The sequence below is a fragment of the Leptonychotes weddellii genome, chromosome 8 (genome assembly GCF_054177405.1).
Source record: "Leptonychotes weddellii isolate Sample4059 chromosome 8, ASM5417740v2, whole genome shotgun sequence".
In the NCBI taxonomy this organism is placed as follows: domain Eukaryota; kingdom Metazoa; phylum Chordata; class Mammalia; order Carnivora; family Phocidae; genus Leptonychotes; species Leptonychotes weddellii.
The window spans coordinates 84,460,267-84,476,550 of NC_138376.1; the positions used below are offsets into that span (position 1 = coordinate 84,460,267).

Below are 16,284 nucleotides of genomic sequence, written 5' to 3' on the forward strand. Positions count from 1 at the left end.
AACATACTCATTTTGGAGTGGTAGTCACACTGGTCTACAGTGTGACCATCTGGAGTGACTATTTGCTAATTGGTAATTTGTTGGTAGTCTTTGTTAGCATGGGACTGGCTTCAATTTTTTTGAATTTGAGTTTACAGAATCATTCTGAGTGGGAAATATATTGTTTTGTTTGATTCCCTCCTTCCTCACCCTCCCTCTCTAATGGGTCTTCTCTGGGCTCGCTAAATTCCCAGTTTAGAACAAGGTCTTTTAAGCTTCTTGTTCCACAGTAACACTAAAAATCTCGCAGACCAGCCAGAGAGCCAGTTGGGACCTTGTTTCAGGCCTACTCATGAGGCTGAGGCTGTATCCTCCCTTCCCCTAGAGGCTTGTAGGATTCTAAATCTTTAATCTGGATAGAAATCACTAAATTCCCAGTCTTGCCTCCAGTCTCCTTTTTAAAAGGTGTGGGGGCATTCCAGCTGTGGCCTTTGTCAGTGAGCTTGGCTTTCTTCTGTCTCACAGGGAGTACTTTTAGTCCACTTAACAATGGCCAATGCCTGCTTCTAGACCTGGACTCCAGAAAGCAGGCCCAACTTAGCCTCTCCCTTTTTGCAGGTAGTCTGTAGCCCATGACTGGGTCTTTTTTGAATCATTTAAAAAATATATATGTATATTCTAATTGTATCTAATTGTATTACTTTGTATCTAATTGTATCTAAATGTATCACTTTGTGTTTGGAACAGAGGATGATGCCTGGAACTGTGAATTCACTGGATTTTGTCTTAATTTAGCTAGATTGTGAGCTTCAGGAAGGGATAACTTTTTATCCACAACTTCAAACATAGTGCCTGGCTGTGTGTGCCTTGTGGATGTTTTTTAATGAAGGACTCTTGGGCATGTCTTCTTTATTTTAAATTTTTTTTAAAAAAGATTTTATTTATTTGAGAGAGTGAGAGCACACAAGCAAGGGGGAGTGGCAGAGGGAGAGCAAGAAGCAGGCTACAACTAGGACCCTGGGATCGTGACCTGAGCTGAAGGCAGATGCTTAACCGACTGAGCCACCCACGAGCCCTGGGCATGTCATCTTATTTGTGTTTCCAACCTGGATATTTAGTTTGAATCCCACCAAAGTTATATAACCTTGGCAAGTTGCCTAGGACCCGTAATCTCTTTTCCCTCATCTTTATTTTTATTTATTTATTTATTTATTTTAAGATTTTATTTATTTATTTGACAGAGGGAACACAAGCAGGGGGAGCGGGAGAGGGAGAAGCAGGCTTCCTGCCGAGCAGGGAGCCCGATGCGGGGCTCGATCCAGGACCCTGGGATCATGACCTGAGCTGAAGGCAGATGCTTAATGACTGAGCCACCCAGGCGCCCCTTTCCTGCATCTTTAAAATGAAGATAATACCTCACAGGATTGCCCGAGGAGCTAATGACAATTCTGTGCAGGTGCTTTCCATGGATTAGGAGATATCCCAGAAATGTTCTCTTTTCCATCTGTCTCAACCCCACCCTCATTGGTGATTAACACTTTTCCTGGCATTTGTTGTTGGATATAGTGTTCTATAAATGTCAGGTTAAAATGGTTTATAGTGTCCTCAGAATTTTATATTTTAATGATTTTTTTGGTCTTCTTATTTCTACTACTGAGACAGATGTGCTAAATATACAGCTGTGATTGTGGATTTGTCTAGTTCTGTTAGTTTTGTTTTATGTGTTTGTTTTTTATGACATCTATTTTTTGTTGTTGTTGAAATCTTCCACATGGGTTCATTTCTTAATCAGCATTATAGAGGTATAATTTATATGTAATAAACTATGTTTAAAGTATGTAATTAGATGAGTTTTGTCATATGTATATACCAGTGAAACCACTACTACAGTCAAGCTAATGAACATAACCATCACCCTCAAAGGTTTTTTTGTGCCCCTTGGTAATCCCTCTTCTAGCTCCTTCCCTCCTCTAGGTAAACACTGATGTGCTTCCTGTCACTATAGATTAATTCATATCTATTAGAACTTTATATAAATGGAATCATACTTTATGTACTCTTGATCTTCTTTCACTGAGTGTGATTATTTTGGTATTCATCCATGTTGTTGTATTTATCAGTTCACTCCTGTTTATGTTGCTGGGTTGTGTTCCATTATATGAATATGCCTTACTTTGATTATATAGTCACTTATTTCTAAACACTTAGATTCTTTCTAGTTTTTGACTGTTAAAAATAAAGCAGCCATAAATGTCTGTATGCAAGTTTTTGTATACTTGTTTTTCTTAGGTAAATACCTAGGAGTGGAATGGCTGGGTCATATGATAGGGGTAGTTTAACTTAAAAAAAAATTCCTAAACTGATTTCCAAAGTGATTGAACAATTTATTCCTAGTAGCAGTGTGTGACGGTTCCAGTTGCAGGTTCCAGTTGCTCTATGTCCTCCCCAGCACTTGTATGATTAGTCCTTTTCATTTTAGCCATTCTAATAGGCGTGTGTGGTTTTTCATTATTTTTTTAAAATAAATTTATTTATTTATTTATTTATTTATTTATTTATTTGGATGTAGTGTTCCATGATTCATTGTTTGCGTATAACACCCAGTACTCCATTCAATACGTGCCCTCTTTAATACCCATCACCAGGATTCATTATTTTTTAAATTTATATTTCCCTTATGACTAGTGATGTTGAGCATCTTTTCATATGCATATTTTCCATTTATATATCTTTTTTGTCAAGTGATTTTTCAGATCTTTTACCAATTTTTTAATCGGGCTGTATGCTTTTTATTGAGTTTTAAGAATTCTTTATATAATCTAGATATAAGTTCTTTATTAGGTGCATAATTTGCAGATCTTTCTGCCCAGTTTGTGGCTTGTCTTTTCATCCTCTTAACAGTGTCTTTCCATATCAGATAAAGGGCTAGTATCCAAAATTTACAAAGAACTTACCAAACTCAACGCCCAAATAGCAAATAATCCAATCAAGAAATGGGCAGAAGACGTGAACAGACATTTCTGCGAAGAAGACATACAAATGCCAACACACACATGAAAAAATGCTCAACATCACTCAGCATCAGGGAAATACAAATCAAAACCACAATGAGATATCACCTCACACCAGTCAGAATGGCTAAAATTGACAAGTCAGGAAACAACAGATGTAAGGATACAGAGAAAGGGGAGCCCTCTTACACTGTTGGTGGGAATGCAAGCTGGTGCAGCCACTCTGGAAAGCAGGATGGAGGTTCTTCAGAAGTTTGAAAATAGAGCTACCCTATGACCCAGCAATTGCACTACTGGGTATTTACCCCAAAGATACAAATGTAGTGATCCGAAGGGGCACCTGCACCCCAATGTTTACCACAGCAATGTCCACAATAGCCAAACTATGGAAAGAGCCCAGAAGTCCACTGACAGATGAATGGATAAAGAAGATGTGGTGTATATGTATATATATTTATATTCACACATATACATATATATATACACACATATACATATATATGTGTGTATATATATATACGTATATATGTGTGTATATATATACATATATATGTATATATGTATACACACACACACACAATGGAATGCTACTCAGCCATCAAAAAAATATGAAATCTTGGCATTTGCAACAACATGGATGGAACTGGAGGGTGTTATGCTGAGTGAAATAAGTCCATTAGAAAAAGACAGTTGTTAGATGATCTCACTCATATGTGGAATTTAAGAAACAAAACAGAGGATCATGGGGAAGAGAGGAAAAAATAAAACAAGATGAAATCAAAGAGGGAGACACACCATAAGAGACTCTTGAGCGTAGGAAACAAACTGAGGGTTGCTGGAGGGGAGAGAGGTGGGGGGATGGGGTAACTGGGTGATGGTCATTAAGGAGGGCACATGATGTAATGAGCACTGAGTATTATATAAGACTAATGAACCACCGACCTCTGCCTCTGAAACCAATAATATATGGTAATTGAATTTGAATAAATAAATTTTTTAAAAAGTGTCTTTCAAAGAGAAGTTCTTAGTTTTAATGATGTTTACTTTATGGATTGTTTTTAATATTGTATTTAAGAAATCTTTGCCTAACCCAGGGTCACAAAGATTTCCTCCAGTGTTTCTTCTAGAAGTTTCATAGTTTTCAGCTTCACATTTAAGTTTTATCTATTTTGAAGTAATTTTAAAATATTGTGTAAAGTAGGGATCAAATTTTATTGCTTCCTATATTACTGAAGCTCTGTTATTGAGTGTATATAAATTTATCATTGTTATATCTTCCTGATGCATTGACATTTTATCATTATAAAATATCCCTCTTTGTTTCTAGTAATACTTCTTTTATTAATCTGTTTTGTCTAAAACAAGTAGAGCCACTCCAGCCTTCTTAGGGTTATTTACATGGCATATTTTCCCCCATCTTTTTATTTTCAATTGATTTGGATATTTGTATTTAAAAGCATCTCTTTAAACAGGATATAATTGGTTCTTGTTTTTTTTTTAATCTAGTCAGATAATCTTTGCCATTTAATGATTAGAATCTTTTGTCTACTTTTATTTAATGTAATTACTGATATGGTCATATTTAGGTCTGACATTTTGCTATTTGTTTTCTATTTGTTGCATCTGTTTTTTGTTCTTCTGTTCCTTCTCTTCTGCCTTAACCATTAATCAAAGAATTTTAGTAATCTATCTTAATTTCTCGGTTGACCATTTAGCTATATCTCTTTGCATTATTTTTTAATGCTTTCTCTGGGGATTATAATCTGCATCTTTAAGCTACCCAAATGCATCTCAAGTTAATACAACATTGCTTCAGGTGAAATATAGGAAACCTGCAATAGTATATAACATTTATCTTCATTTTTAGTGTTGTTATTGTATACTACATCTACATACAGTGTTATAATTTGCTTTAAACAGTCATATAAGTTTTTATAAATAAATTATATGGAAAAAGCATGTGCATGTGTATTTCAGTCCTTCCTTTGCACCCAAGTTGCCAGCTGGTATCATTTCCCTTCAGCCGGAACCAGTCTCTTTAGTATTTCTTGTAGGGGAAGTTTCCTAGTGACACATTCTCTGTTTTTATTATCTAAAAATGTTCTTATTTTATCTTCATTTTTTTGAAGGATAGTTTAGCTGGATATAGAATCCATGGTTGACAGTTTTTCATCTTTCAGCACATTGAATATGACAGTTCCAATGTCTTCTGTCCTCCATTATTTCTTATGAGTTGCCAACTGATAATGGTATCGTTGTTTTCCTTGGATATAATAGATCATTTTTTTCTTTTGCTGCTTTCAAAATTTTCTCTTTGTCTTTGGCATTGTGAAGTTTCTGATGTGATTAGGAGTGGTTTGCTAAGAGGTTCTTTGAGCTTCTTAGATCTCTTAGTTAATGTTTTTCACAAAATTTGTGATTTTGGGGGGTCCACTAATTATTTCTTTGTATATGTTTTCTGCTCCTTTCTCTTTTTCCCTTCTAGGACTTCAGTTGTACATATGTTGGGCCTTTTGATTTTTGTCTCACAGATCTCTAAGACTCATTCTTATTTAATATCTTATTCACTATTTTTTTTCTCTCCTTGATATTGGCTATTTCCTGTCTTCAGATTTCCATATTCTTTTTTTTAAAAGATTTTATTTATTTGTCAGAGAGAGAGAGAGAGCACACAGGGAGCAGCAGGCAGAGGGAGAAGCAGGCTCCTCACTCAGCAAGGAGCCCGATGCAGGACTTGATCCCAGGACCCTGGGATCACGACCTGAGCCGGAGGCAGATGCTTGACTGACTGAGCCACCCAGGCGTCCCCAGATTTCCATATTCTTTTTTATCTTTTGTTATCAATCTGCTAGTGAACCTATGAATGCATTCTTCAGTTATTGGCTTTTCACCCCTAGAGTTTCCTTTTCTTTTGTGGTTTCCATTTCACTGTTGAGATTCCCTATCTGCACACTCACTAAGACTATACTTTATATTTAATTATTTGGAAATGTTATCCTTCTATACTTCTAATATGTTTATAATAAACATTCTGAAATCTTTGCTAAATGCAATATCTAGCCCATTCAGGGTCAATTAATATTACTTATTTCTTTGAATGTCTCATAATCTTAGGTTGAAACACATATATTGTAGATATATTTTGAAGTAAGGCTCTGATTCTGTTGTGTTCTTCCAAGGATTATTGAGTTTTTTTTCCTAGTAGGCAGTTAGTTTGCCTAGACTCAAACTGCAAACTGTCACTCCATGATGTGCAGCAGGTGATAATCTCTGTCTGGTTCTTACAGCTTCTAGCTGCTGCTTTTCTTTTTCTCTAGCTGCTACTTTTCTTTAGTCTGGCCTCTAACTAGCCTATCCAGCACCTGTATAGTTTGTTGATTCTCAAAAAAACCCACAGACTTAAAATTTTTAATTCTTTCAGTTTCAGCTTTTCAAGGATAAACTCTCCTCCACCTTCTGACTGTTTTAGACATTTTCCTGTGTTTAAATACTTTTTTTTCAACACACACATTATAATTGTTCTCTGCAGGAGGGTTTGCTTGACCACTTTACTCTGATTCTATTAACAGAAGTTGATGGCAAATAATTTTTTTAAGGATTTATTTATTTTAGAGAGTGTGCACGTGTGAGTGGGGGGAGAGGCAGAGCAAGAGAGAGAGTCTCGAGCAGACTCCCTGCTGAGCACGGAGCAAAACACAGGGCTCAGTCTCACAACCCTGAGATCATAACCTGAGCCAAAATCAAGAGTTGGACGCTCAACTGACTGAGCCACCTAAGTGCCTCAAAAGCAAATAATTTAAAAACCACTCCTTAGTTGAAACATAACTACCAAATAAAATTTAGGATGGCAATGAAATGGTCAAGTCAAGTACAGTCTACTCATTCTTGAATTTTTGTGTAGTTTCCAGACAGCTCTATGCCCCAAGAGTCATTGGGACTTTGTTAAATAATATTTTGCATTTTAATCTCAGTTTTGTATACTATTGTTGCATTTTATTTGAAGTTATTAGACCAATGTTAAAATATTACAGAGCAAAGATGTCTTGAAAGAGGCCAAGATCAAGTGGAAATGGGGGTTGGAGCTACCAAAAAAGGGCAAAAGAATATCAACCTTAAATGAACTATAGTAGTTCTTCCCTTTGAGTATTTTCAATTGTAAACACTTTGCACTTGCAATCATTTACATCTGCATAATTATAACACCTTTATTTTACTTAATATGCAGGAAAATCTTTTTTTATTTTTTAAAGATTTTATTTGAGAGCGAGAGCATAAGGGGGGGAGGGGCAGAGGGAGAGGTGAAGCAGACTCCCTGCTGAGCAGGGAGCCCTATACAGGGCTCGATCCCAGGACCCTGGGATCATGATCTGAGCTGAAGACAGACGCTTAACCAAATGAGCCACCCAGGCACCCCTGCAGGAAAATCTTCTTCTATATTAAACCTAACACTTCCTTTGAGTGATGTGCATCACTTTGGCCATATACTGAGAGCTGAGGATTGATTCTTGGTATGGAGTAGGAAACAGGATCTGAATGGGAAAATTGGAAAGCTTCCAGGTGTTTTTGAAAAAGATTCCCCAATGTGCCCTTTCCTGGATGTCTCTCTCTCTAATATCACACACACGTATACAAACATATTCTAAAGACTTTATTATACATTTTTTGACATCTGTATCTCTTAAGGCAGTTATTATATTCCATGTGGTGTTCTGATTGGACTTTTGTTTGCATATGTTACTAGATTGAAAATTATTGGAAGGTAGAGAAATCTCTTGGTTGTTTTTATATTATCAACAGCCTAGGATAGTGCCTTGAAGGAAATGGCACTTTTAATAGGAAGGGAGAGAGTGTTGCTATTCCATAACTTAAATAGCACCTCTTCCATTGAAAAAGATTTGTTTTCAGGGCACCTGGGTGGCTCAAATGGTTAAGCATCTGCCTTTGGCTCAGGTCATGATCTCAGGGATTGAGATTGAGCTGGGATTGAGCCCGGCATCAGGCTCCCTGCTCAGCAGGGAGTCTGCTTCTCCCTCTCCCTCTACTACTCCCTCTGCTTGTGCTCTCTCGCTCTCTGTCAAATAAATAAATAAAATTAAAAAAAAAAAATCTGTTTTCTCAACAGTAATAGGAAACCCTGTGCAGGTGTTTGGTTGAATTCCATCAAGGGACTGGGCTAGTTTGCTTTATTTAATTTGTTTGTTTAGTTAGTTATGTTAGTCACCATATAGTACTTCATTAGTTTTTGATGTAGTGTTCCATGATTCATTGTTTGCGTGTTTTTTAAATAAAAATTTTTACCATGCTGGGTATAGTGACTATGTACTTCAGTTTCTCAATTGTTTTTTTTTTTTTTTAAGATTTTATTTATTTATTTGAGACAGAGAGAATGAGAGAGAGAGAGCACATGAGAGGGGGGAGGGTCAGAGAGAGAAGCAGGCTCCCTGCAGAGCAGGGAGCCCGATGCGGGACTCGATCCAGGGACTCCAGGATCATGACCTGAGCCGAAAGCAGTCGCTTAACCGACTGAGCCACCCAGGCGCCCAATTTTCTTAATTGTTAAATAAACTTAATAGGAGTACCTACCTACAGAGGTTTGGGGATTAAATGAGATCATCTCTGAGTATACAAATACATTACCTCAAAACTTTATTGAGTTTTTATTAATAATAATCACAGACTTCACAGGGGTGAAAGACAATAGCAGTCTTTTATTTTTATGATGTGTATCATAACCCATTAAGACCTTGCATTCTCTGGGCTGCCATGTTAAAACTTTGTAAAAGCTAGAAATTTTCTGAGTTAACAATGGCAAGTAATTATTCATTTAAGAATTAGTTTCTTCTTGAATTTGATCAGAAGATGGACCTAACTTCATCTGTTGCTGATTATTATCATAACAGAATGTGCTGTTGGGATTTTAGCCAAGACACTAAGGTACAATAGTGTGAAATTCAAAAGTGACATATTTCAAGAACCAATTAGAGGCTCTAAAACACATAAGAAGGACACTTATGGGTCAAGGAAGAACATTTTGTGAGGATTCTTCCACAAAATTACGCTATGGCTTCTTTTATCACATGGGAGAAGTAGAGGTGCATGCTCTCTCACTTGATATCTAGTGAGGGGAAATTGAGAGGGACCATTTAGAGATTTAAAGGGTTCTCTTCAGTTAGGGGGCCCAGAGGACTGGGGTCTGAATCCCCTAAAAAATCCAACAAGGAGAGAACTATAGCTGGCTAACTGCTCCCATCAGCACAGCTATCCAGGAGGTGATTGTGTTGGAATTTGTCTACACTCCCACATTTGTCAGGGCAAAGCAATATGAATGTTTCCTGTACATCAGAGGCAGGCTTAGTGCAGGAGAGGGGCAGTCTGGAGCAGTTTTGATTCCTGCCCAGATACACTGCCCACAATGACAATGAAGCTACAACAGTTGGGTTTTTAAGTAACAGCAAGAAAGCCAGGAGGAAAATGAATTATTCTTGTCAGTGGAGCCAGAAGGTCTCTGAGGTGAGACTCTGAAGAACCCACAAAAGTGCATCTGAGAAGAGAGTCAGCTTCAAACATGATCCGACAGGTCTTTTGGCAGGACCACTTATGATGGTGTCTGCCTTCCTTGTCCCAGCTTCTCTCTTCCCCATCCCTGCTGTAGAGAGTATGGCAGCAAGGGAAGGGGGGAAGAGGTCATGAAAAGGGACAAAGCTGGGGTTGGGGAAGAAAGGTAGGTGTTAGATCCTCTTTCAAGATCAGCAGACTCAGGGGGAGTGACTTGCCTAAGGAGATATTGTAGTTGTAGGGCCAAGGGATTTGGACCTAAATCTGTTTGTTGTTTAGCCCACATTTACTTAGGTCCCATTCGTTTTTTATACTTTTTAAGAAGAATTTATAGACTTAATATCTTTTGAGATCACTCATTTCTTTGGTAGAAAATTACCCTAATTTGTATTCAGTATTTATTTCTCTTTTTTTGGTTCCCTTTTGTTGTAGTTTTTACAGAGTCAGACAGGAAATTATGACTTCTGATTCTTAAGGGTTTTTTTTTTTTTTTGTGAAAGATAACATACTTACAGAAAAAAAGAAAAAAGTGTGTATGTGGTTTCATAAATAAAGTGATACCCAGAAACTATTATCCAGGTCAACAAATAGTCTACCCGTGTATGTCTTGATTCCCTTAGCACAAGAACTAAGCCCAGACTCTAGGCAGATGTTCAATTCTTAACTACTGATTCCAAATGATTATAATTCTATTTCCTACCCCTAAGTGTTAACTACTATCCTGACTTCCAGTGGTCATCATTTCTTCAGTTCGACCACCTAGGCATGCATTCCTAAATATAACTCATTTTTTAAAAAAGATTTTATTTATTCATATGACAGAGACACAACGAGAGAGGGAACACAAGCAGGGGGAGTGGGAGAGGGAGAAGCAGGCTTCCCGCTGAGCAGGGAGCCCGATGCGGGGCTTGATCCCAGGTCTCTGGGATCATGACCCGAGCCGAAGGCAGAAGCTAACGACTGAGCCACCCGGGCGCCCCAATATAACTCATTTTTTAAAAAATGACTTTCTTCCCATAGACTAGAAATTTCTTAAAACCATAGATAACAGGTTAGAGATTAATAGTGTTTGGGTCATAGGAGAATGATTTGATTAAGAATACAAACTTCTCAAGAATTCAGTTAAACACAAATAATTGCTGTGCTAGTTATAATTAGTACTGGCAAGTCCTTTGAGCTGTGATTCAGATTTGCTTCTAATTTATTCCAACTCCCTCTCATTCCAAAAAGTAATAGCTTTTTTTGCACTAATATTGTTCTAAATATGTATTATATCCTATGGGATAAGGACAAGTGCACTTTGCCATATCATAATGTCCCTTTTGTCCCTCTTTTACAGCATGGGTAAGTTCTCTGTCCATGGGGATGATTTTCTTTTGCTGCCCAATAGCCAGTGTCTTCACAGACATGTTTGGTTGTCGGAAGACAGCTGTTGTGGGTGCTGCTGTTGGATTCATTGGACTCATGTCCAGTTCTTTTGTAAGGTAAGGACTTGGTTCTTCATGCTGCTTTTCAAGAACTGTTAGATACCATAGAGTCGTTCCTTCAGAAACTTTGCTGTTTACAAGGAAAAACCCTCCTTTTCATTGCATAAGCTTTAAGCAGTATGACTTAAACAGTGTTATCCAGAGCAGCAAGTCAGAGCTTCATGATTTGAATGTTTTTGCTTGTAGCTCTCTCATGTTTTTCATTCAATTTCGTTTTTCACCCACTGATCAGAAGCTACCAAGCTTTCAGAGGCGCAAGGGGAAATGTGATATAAATTCCAGGTGTCGAACCCACTTTCCTATAGTTCAAGTTCTGCCTTCTTGGGAGAGCCTTCTCTAGCAACTCCAGGTCACATCAGTATTCCTGCTCGGAATCCTTTTTACACTAACATGATTGTTATTTACTGACTTAAATTGCACTTCTTCAGTTGTCAAACTTCAGCAGTTGGAACGAGCTGTTACTGAGGTGAAAATTTAGAAGTAAAAGAGGCTCAGCAGCAGTGAAAATGCCATCGTTTGTGCTTATGTGCTTTACTCTGTAGGAGAGATATGAAGCTAATATCACCCAGCATTTAGTATTTAAAATAGTGTGCAAGAAAGTGTTTCCAAATTATATCCATGGCTGTCTGGTTTTCCAACTGACAGCTTTACAATACTGCAGAATAATTGTTCAGATATAGATGTTCATGATGATACTGTGTTGTGAGTACTATTTTTAACATATGCTTTGAAAAAGGCAGAGAAATGTATAATAGATCTAAATAAAAATAGCACCTTAAGAAGTAAGTTGCAGTTACGTGGAAAAACTGAGGCAGAATGAATAAAGTATTATTTATATTTTGTTCTATATTATTATTTGGGGTAGATGTCTTGTTTCACTAAGCAGATTATGAGAAGGGCATTTTCACATTTTTAATATTTTTTTTTTCACCAAGTACCTGGAATGTATAGCTGCTAAATATATGATATGGAATAGAGTAGAGATTCAGTAAAGGGTGATCAGAATGAGGTAAAATTAATTCGGGAGAGCCCAGAAGTGACTCTTGAGACCCTTTTGGAGATTGTGCTAGCTGTGGGTGACTAGAGGGGAAAGGGCATCCTAGAGGATTGCCAACATGCCTTGATTTTATCAGATGCTAGAGTTCCTTATGATTACCTTAGCATATTGCTAGACTAGTAGTATTGTTCAAAATTTAATTATTAACCCAACTTTATCTGTGATAGTTTCTAATAAATAATTTGCCTTTACTACTGATATATAGCTTTTTGAATGGACTTTTCAAAAGAAATAACTTCAGTTTTCTTTTAGTCCTTACCTTAATTGTTTCAAAGAATGTAATAATATGATCCTTGACCTTCATAAGAGATGTGTAATTATTTTTGGTTAAACTATAAAATTCTTAATCTTTTGTTATTATTTTGAGGTCTACATGGCCTTAAAACTTACAAGGTGGGATCACTAATAACATACTTCACGAAGTCTTTCTGCAGTCAGAGTATCATTTCTTGTTATCTTGCACAACACTGAGAACCGCGCAATACAGGGGCGAAGGTTGGTCTACAGCCCTTAGGCCAACAAAAATGAGGTACAACTGCTTCTCTGTGCAAATGTTTCTGACATAACCTTGGGGAGAAAGTTTCAAATGCAGCTTTTCCTTTGAATAGATTGCTTGGTAAGTGCCTGGGAAATCTCAATAAAAATAAAATAATGAGTTTTCATTGTAAAAGTATAATTTTTCAAAGCTTTTATTGAGACGAGGTTTTTTGTTAGTTTCATCACTGTCGGGCTTGCTGAAGCCCCTCCCGGCCCGGTCCTTTCTAAGCTGTGCAGAGCACAGCAGTTGCCACCGAGGGCTGCTCGGCTCACCGGAACTCCATGGAGAGAGGAAGGAGGGACAACATCTCAGATGGCCTTCCTGGTCATTTTTCACACACTTGAGGCATTTTATTATCCATTCAGGTTGAATTAGCATCTTTTTAGTGTCCTATTCTTGATGTATTAAGTTTATCACCTCTTTTTGGTAAGTCTTTCCTTGTATACAATAGGCTGATGAACTGAATACCCACGTTGCTGTGAGGTTTTATTCTGCCAAGCACTCGCTACGAATAACGACCGCTCCTCCATCTTTTTCATCTTTACACAGCTCCATCGAGCCTCTGTACCTCACCTATGGAGTCCTGTTTGCCTGTGGCTGCTCCTTTGCCTACCAGCCTTCGCTGGTCATCTTGGGCCACTATTTCAAGAAGCGCCTCGGACTGGTGAATGGGATCGTCACCGCCGGCAGCAGCATCTTCACAATTTTGCTGCCTTTCCTGTTACGGGTCCTGACTGACAGCGTGGGCCTCTTCCACACACTGAGGGGCCTCTGCATCTTCACGTTTATTCTCTTTCTGGCTAGCTTCACTTACCGACCTCTTGTTCCAAATGCCAGAGACAAAGAGAGTGGAACCAAAGGAGGCCACAGATTCTCCCTGTTTTCCAGGAGGAAGTTTGGTCCTCCACAAAAAGTTTTCAATTTTGCCATCTTCAAGGGGACCGCTTACGCGGTTTGGGCAGTTGGAATACCACTTGCACTTTTTGGATACTTTGTGCCTTATGTTCACTTGGTGAGTACGCTTCTTTGGCTTTGCTGGTAATGGGTATTACTATTTCATACAGGAAAAGTTCTTAGAAGAGCAAGATAGATCACACTGAAGTTGGCCTTGCCTTAAGCATTATCCTGGTGGTAATTCAGGGACTCTCGAAATTCAGGGTCCCTTAAGACAAGGTGAACACATCCAGCAGATCATTAAATAGAGGGTATGTTTCGTGGTGTGCATTGGTATTTTAAAAATTGCCAAACCTAAATAAACAGAAACAACTTTTAAAAATTAAAAAAAGAAAAAAAAGGATGGCTAAAATACTAGAATGGATGTCATCAATACAAAAACTTAATAGGTCACATTTTCTCTAAGTAGCTTACAAATCATAATCAGGGACAAAGATGGTGCAGTGATTTTGCCAACATCAATTACTTTTTGACAAAAGGGTACAGAAATGAGGTAAACTGTAAAAGCCAATGGCCTTGGCACAAAGAAGCATTACATCTACTTGTGGGATACTTCTGGGAGAATGGGAATTCTTTTCAGAGGAATTACTGAAATGAGAGAAATGGTAGCAAGTTCCAAATGTGGGGAGAACAAGATTTCACAGGAAATTAAGAATTCAAGTGCTCAAGCAATTTATATTGTTTACTTCTATCTCAAAGGCAAATTTAAGCCTCTTGATACTGATACAAGAATTAGCAGTATCTGAAGTATTTGCCCCTGGCGAAATTTGCTCAAAGTGCTTATTTATGTTTCTTCCTTTTTTCTTACTGTTGTGGCTAAAATGTATTTACAGTTCAACATGGTTGATAAATGATAAAAATGATGCTAGGATACACTTTTATCTGTACAATATGTGTATGAACTTGGATCTTTTCTAGCTTTTAGTCTACTTTTGGACATTCATGCAATTTTAAAGTTTTGGTGGAAGTTGGTAACAGCTCAAGGAATTCTGGGTTCAAGGAGTCAGCTAGTAAACTATGTCATCAACTCTTTGTGGGTTCCTATGCTGAATTCAGAAAGGAATTAAGTCAAGGAAACAGGAAGAGGAATGGTAAGCAGTCCTGGATCTAAGAATAATTTTGATTTCTCAGTTCCTCTTATTCTCATTTTGGCACAAGTGTTGAAGAAGCAACTGGGATGACCAATGGGAGGCAGGGAGAAGGAATAGTTTTTAGTACTCTGAGTCACTTGGCATTCTGCAGAGACTGAGGTACTAGGTAAAATGCCCTAGTGTGTGACCCCTGTCACCTATGTAGTGTGTGGCTACATCTTGACCTGATAGTCCATTTTCACACTTTTAGGAAGGCATATCTAAACCATCTGAAGCTATTTTTTTTGTTAGAATATAGATCCGTTGTTGGAAGGGTCTACTTTATCAACTATCTTTTCTGTAGCTTTTATGGTTAAAACACTTGTGGTGTCCTTCTCAAAGATAAGAAGATTTTTAAAAAATTTTTCTTTGGTGCTACAAAGTGAGCACATGCAGAGAAATCAGTATCTCAGTTTTGTTAATACCAGACATTTGCCTAAGGACAAGGGGTGGGTGACTGTGTAGTTATTTCTGGTAACATATTTATAACCTGTAAAATAATTTCACATCTATTATTTCATCTGACCTTCACAGAAAACCTGTGAAGTAGGCAAAATAAACAGTATTAGCCCACATTGCTCAGGCTGGAAAACAGATCCATCATTAGCCAAGATGTTAAGTGACTTCTGGTTCCCATTCAAAGATGTTAAGTGAAATGACTCTGCCTAAGGAAATTTAACAAATATGTTATTGGTCATCGTCGTCTTCTTAAAGTAAATCAAATTTCATAATGAAGGATGAGTCAGACAGTATTATATTATTGTCATCAGGAGACTGTAAATCAGCTAGTACACAGAACAATAAGGTCTCTGTTAACTCTGATAACAAACCAGGTCTTTTTTCTGCTTTCTCTCCTTCCAGGCATGTTTTCTTAACAAAGGTGTTGATATTTTTCATTTGTGCTTTTCTCTTTGTCAAACTGGTAGAGCACTGAAAGCCATGTTGGAGAGGAAACACCAGACAGCTAAATGCCGCATGGGCTGTTTAAATCCCGTGTTTGATGGGTGCACGGAGTTTGTCACTGTGTTGTAAATTACGGTTTGGATTGTGGATCCTTAACTTAATCCAGGCTTCATGGATCCAGGCTTCCTCTTAGAGGAGGAAAAGGTGTCTCCTGTCATCTTCCAAACACAAGTAGATGTTCAATTCATATTAAACCCTTTATTGGGTATTGAAGGGAATACAGACGGGAGTATAAGAATCTGTCGAAAGAGCATAAAATCTAGTAAATGTAGTAATAAAAGCTGTTATAGTTGGTAATTTTTACATACATTATCTTATTTAATCTTCACAGCAGTGGAGTACTTGTGATGTAACATCTTCATTTCACTGATGAGAAGACTGAGGAACTGAGAGATTTAAAAACTTGCCTGGGGTCACAGAAATAGTGGTTGGTAATAACTGGTGTGGCACTTTTATTCCAGAGGCAGTGTTATATCTTGGGTAAAGGTAAGGGCTCTGCAGTTAAGACGGATCTGGGTTTTGTCCCTGACTAGTTGCAGGACCTTGAGTAACATCTGTGAGAATCAGTTTCTTCATCTATAAAATAGGGGTAAACCCAATTTTTGTAGAG

At 37.7% G+C, this 16,284-nt stretch overlaps 1 protein-coding gene across 2 annotated transcripts in view; it reads left to right on the forward strand.

Moving 5' to 3' along the window:
• Positions 1-16,284, forward strand: part of SLC16A10 (solute carrier family 16 member 10) — a 119,793-nt gene that overhangs the window by 59,906 nt on the left and 43,603 nt on the right. For both annotated transcript variants that reach the window (XM_081828821.1, XM_006735475.3), the window contains exons 2-3: positions 10,885-11,029; positions 13,177-13,639. In XM_081828821.1, the coding sequence (XP_081684947.1) occupies positions 10,885-11,029; positions 13,177-13,639 (608 nt within the window). The remainder of the gene's footprint in view (positions 1-10,884; positions 11,030-13,176; positions 13,640-16,284) is intronic.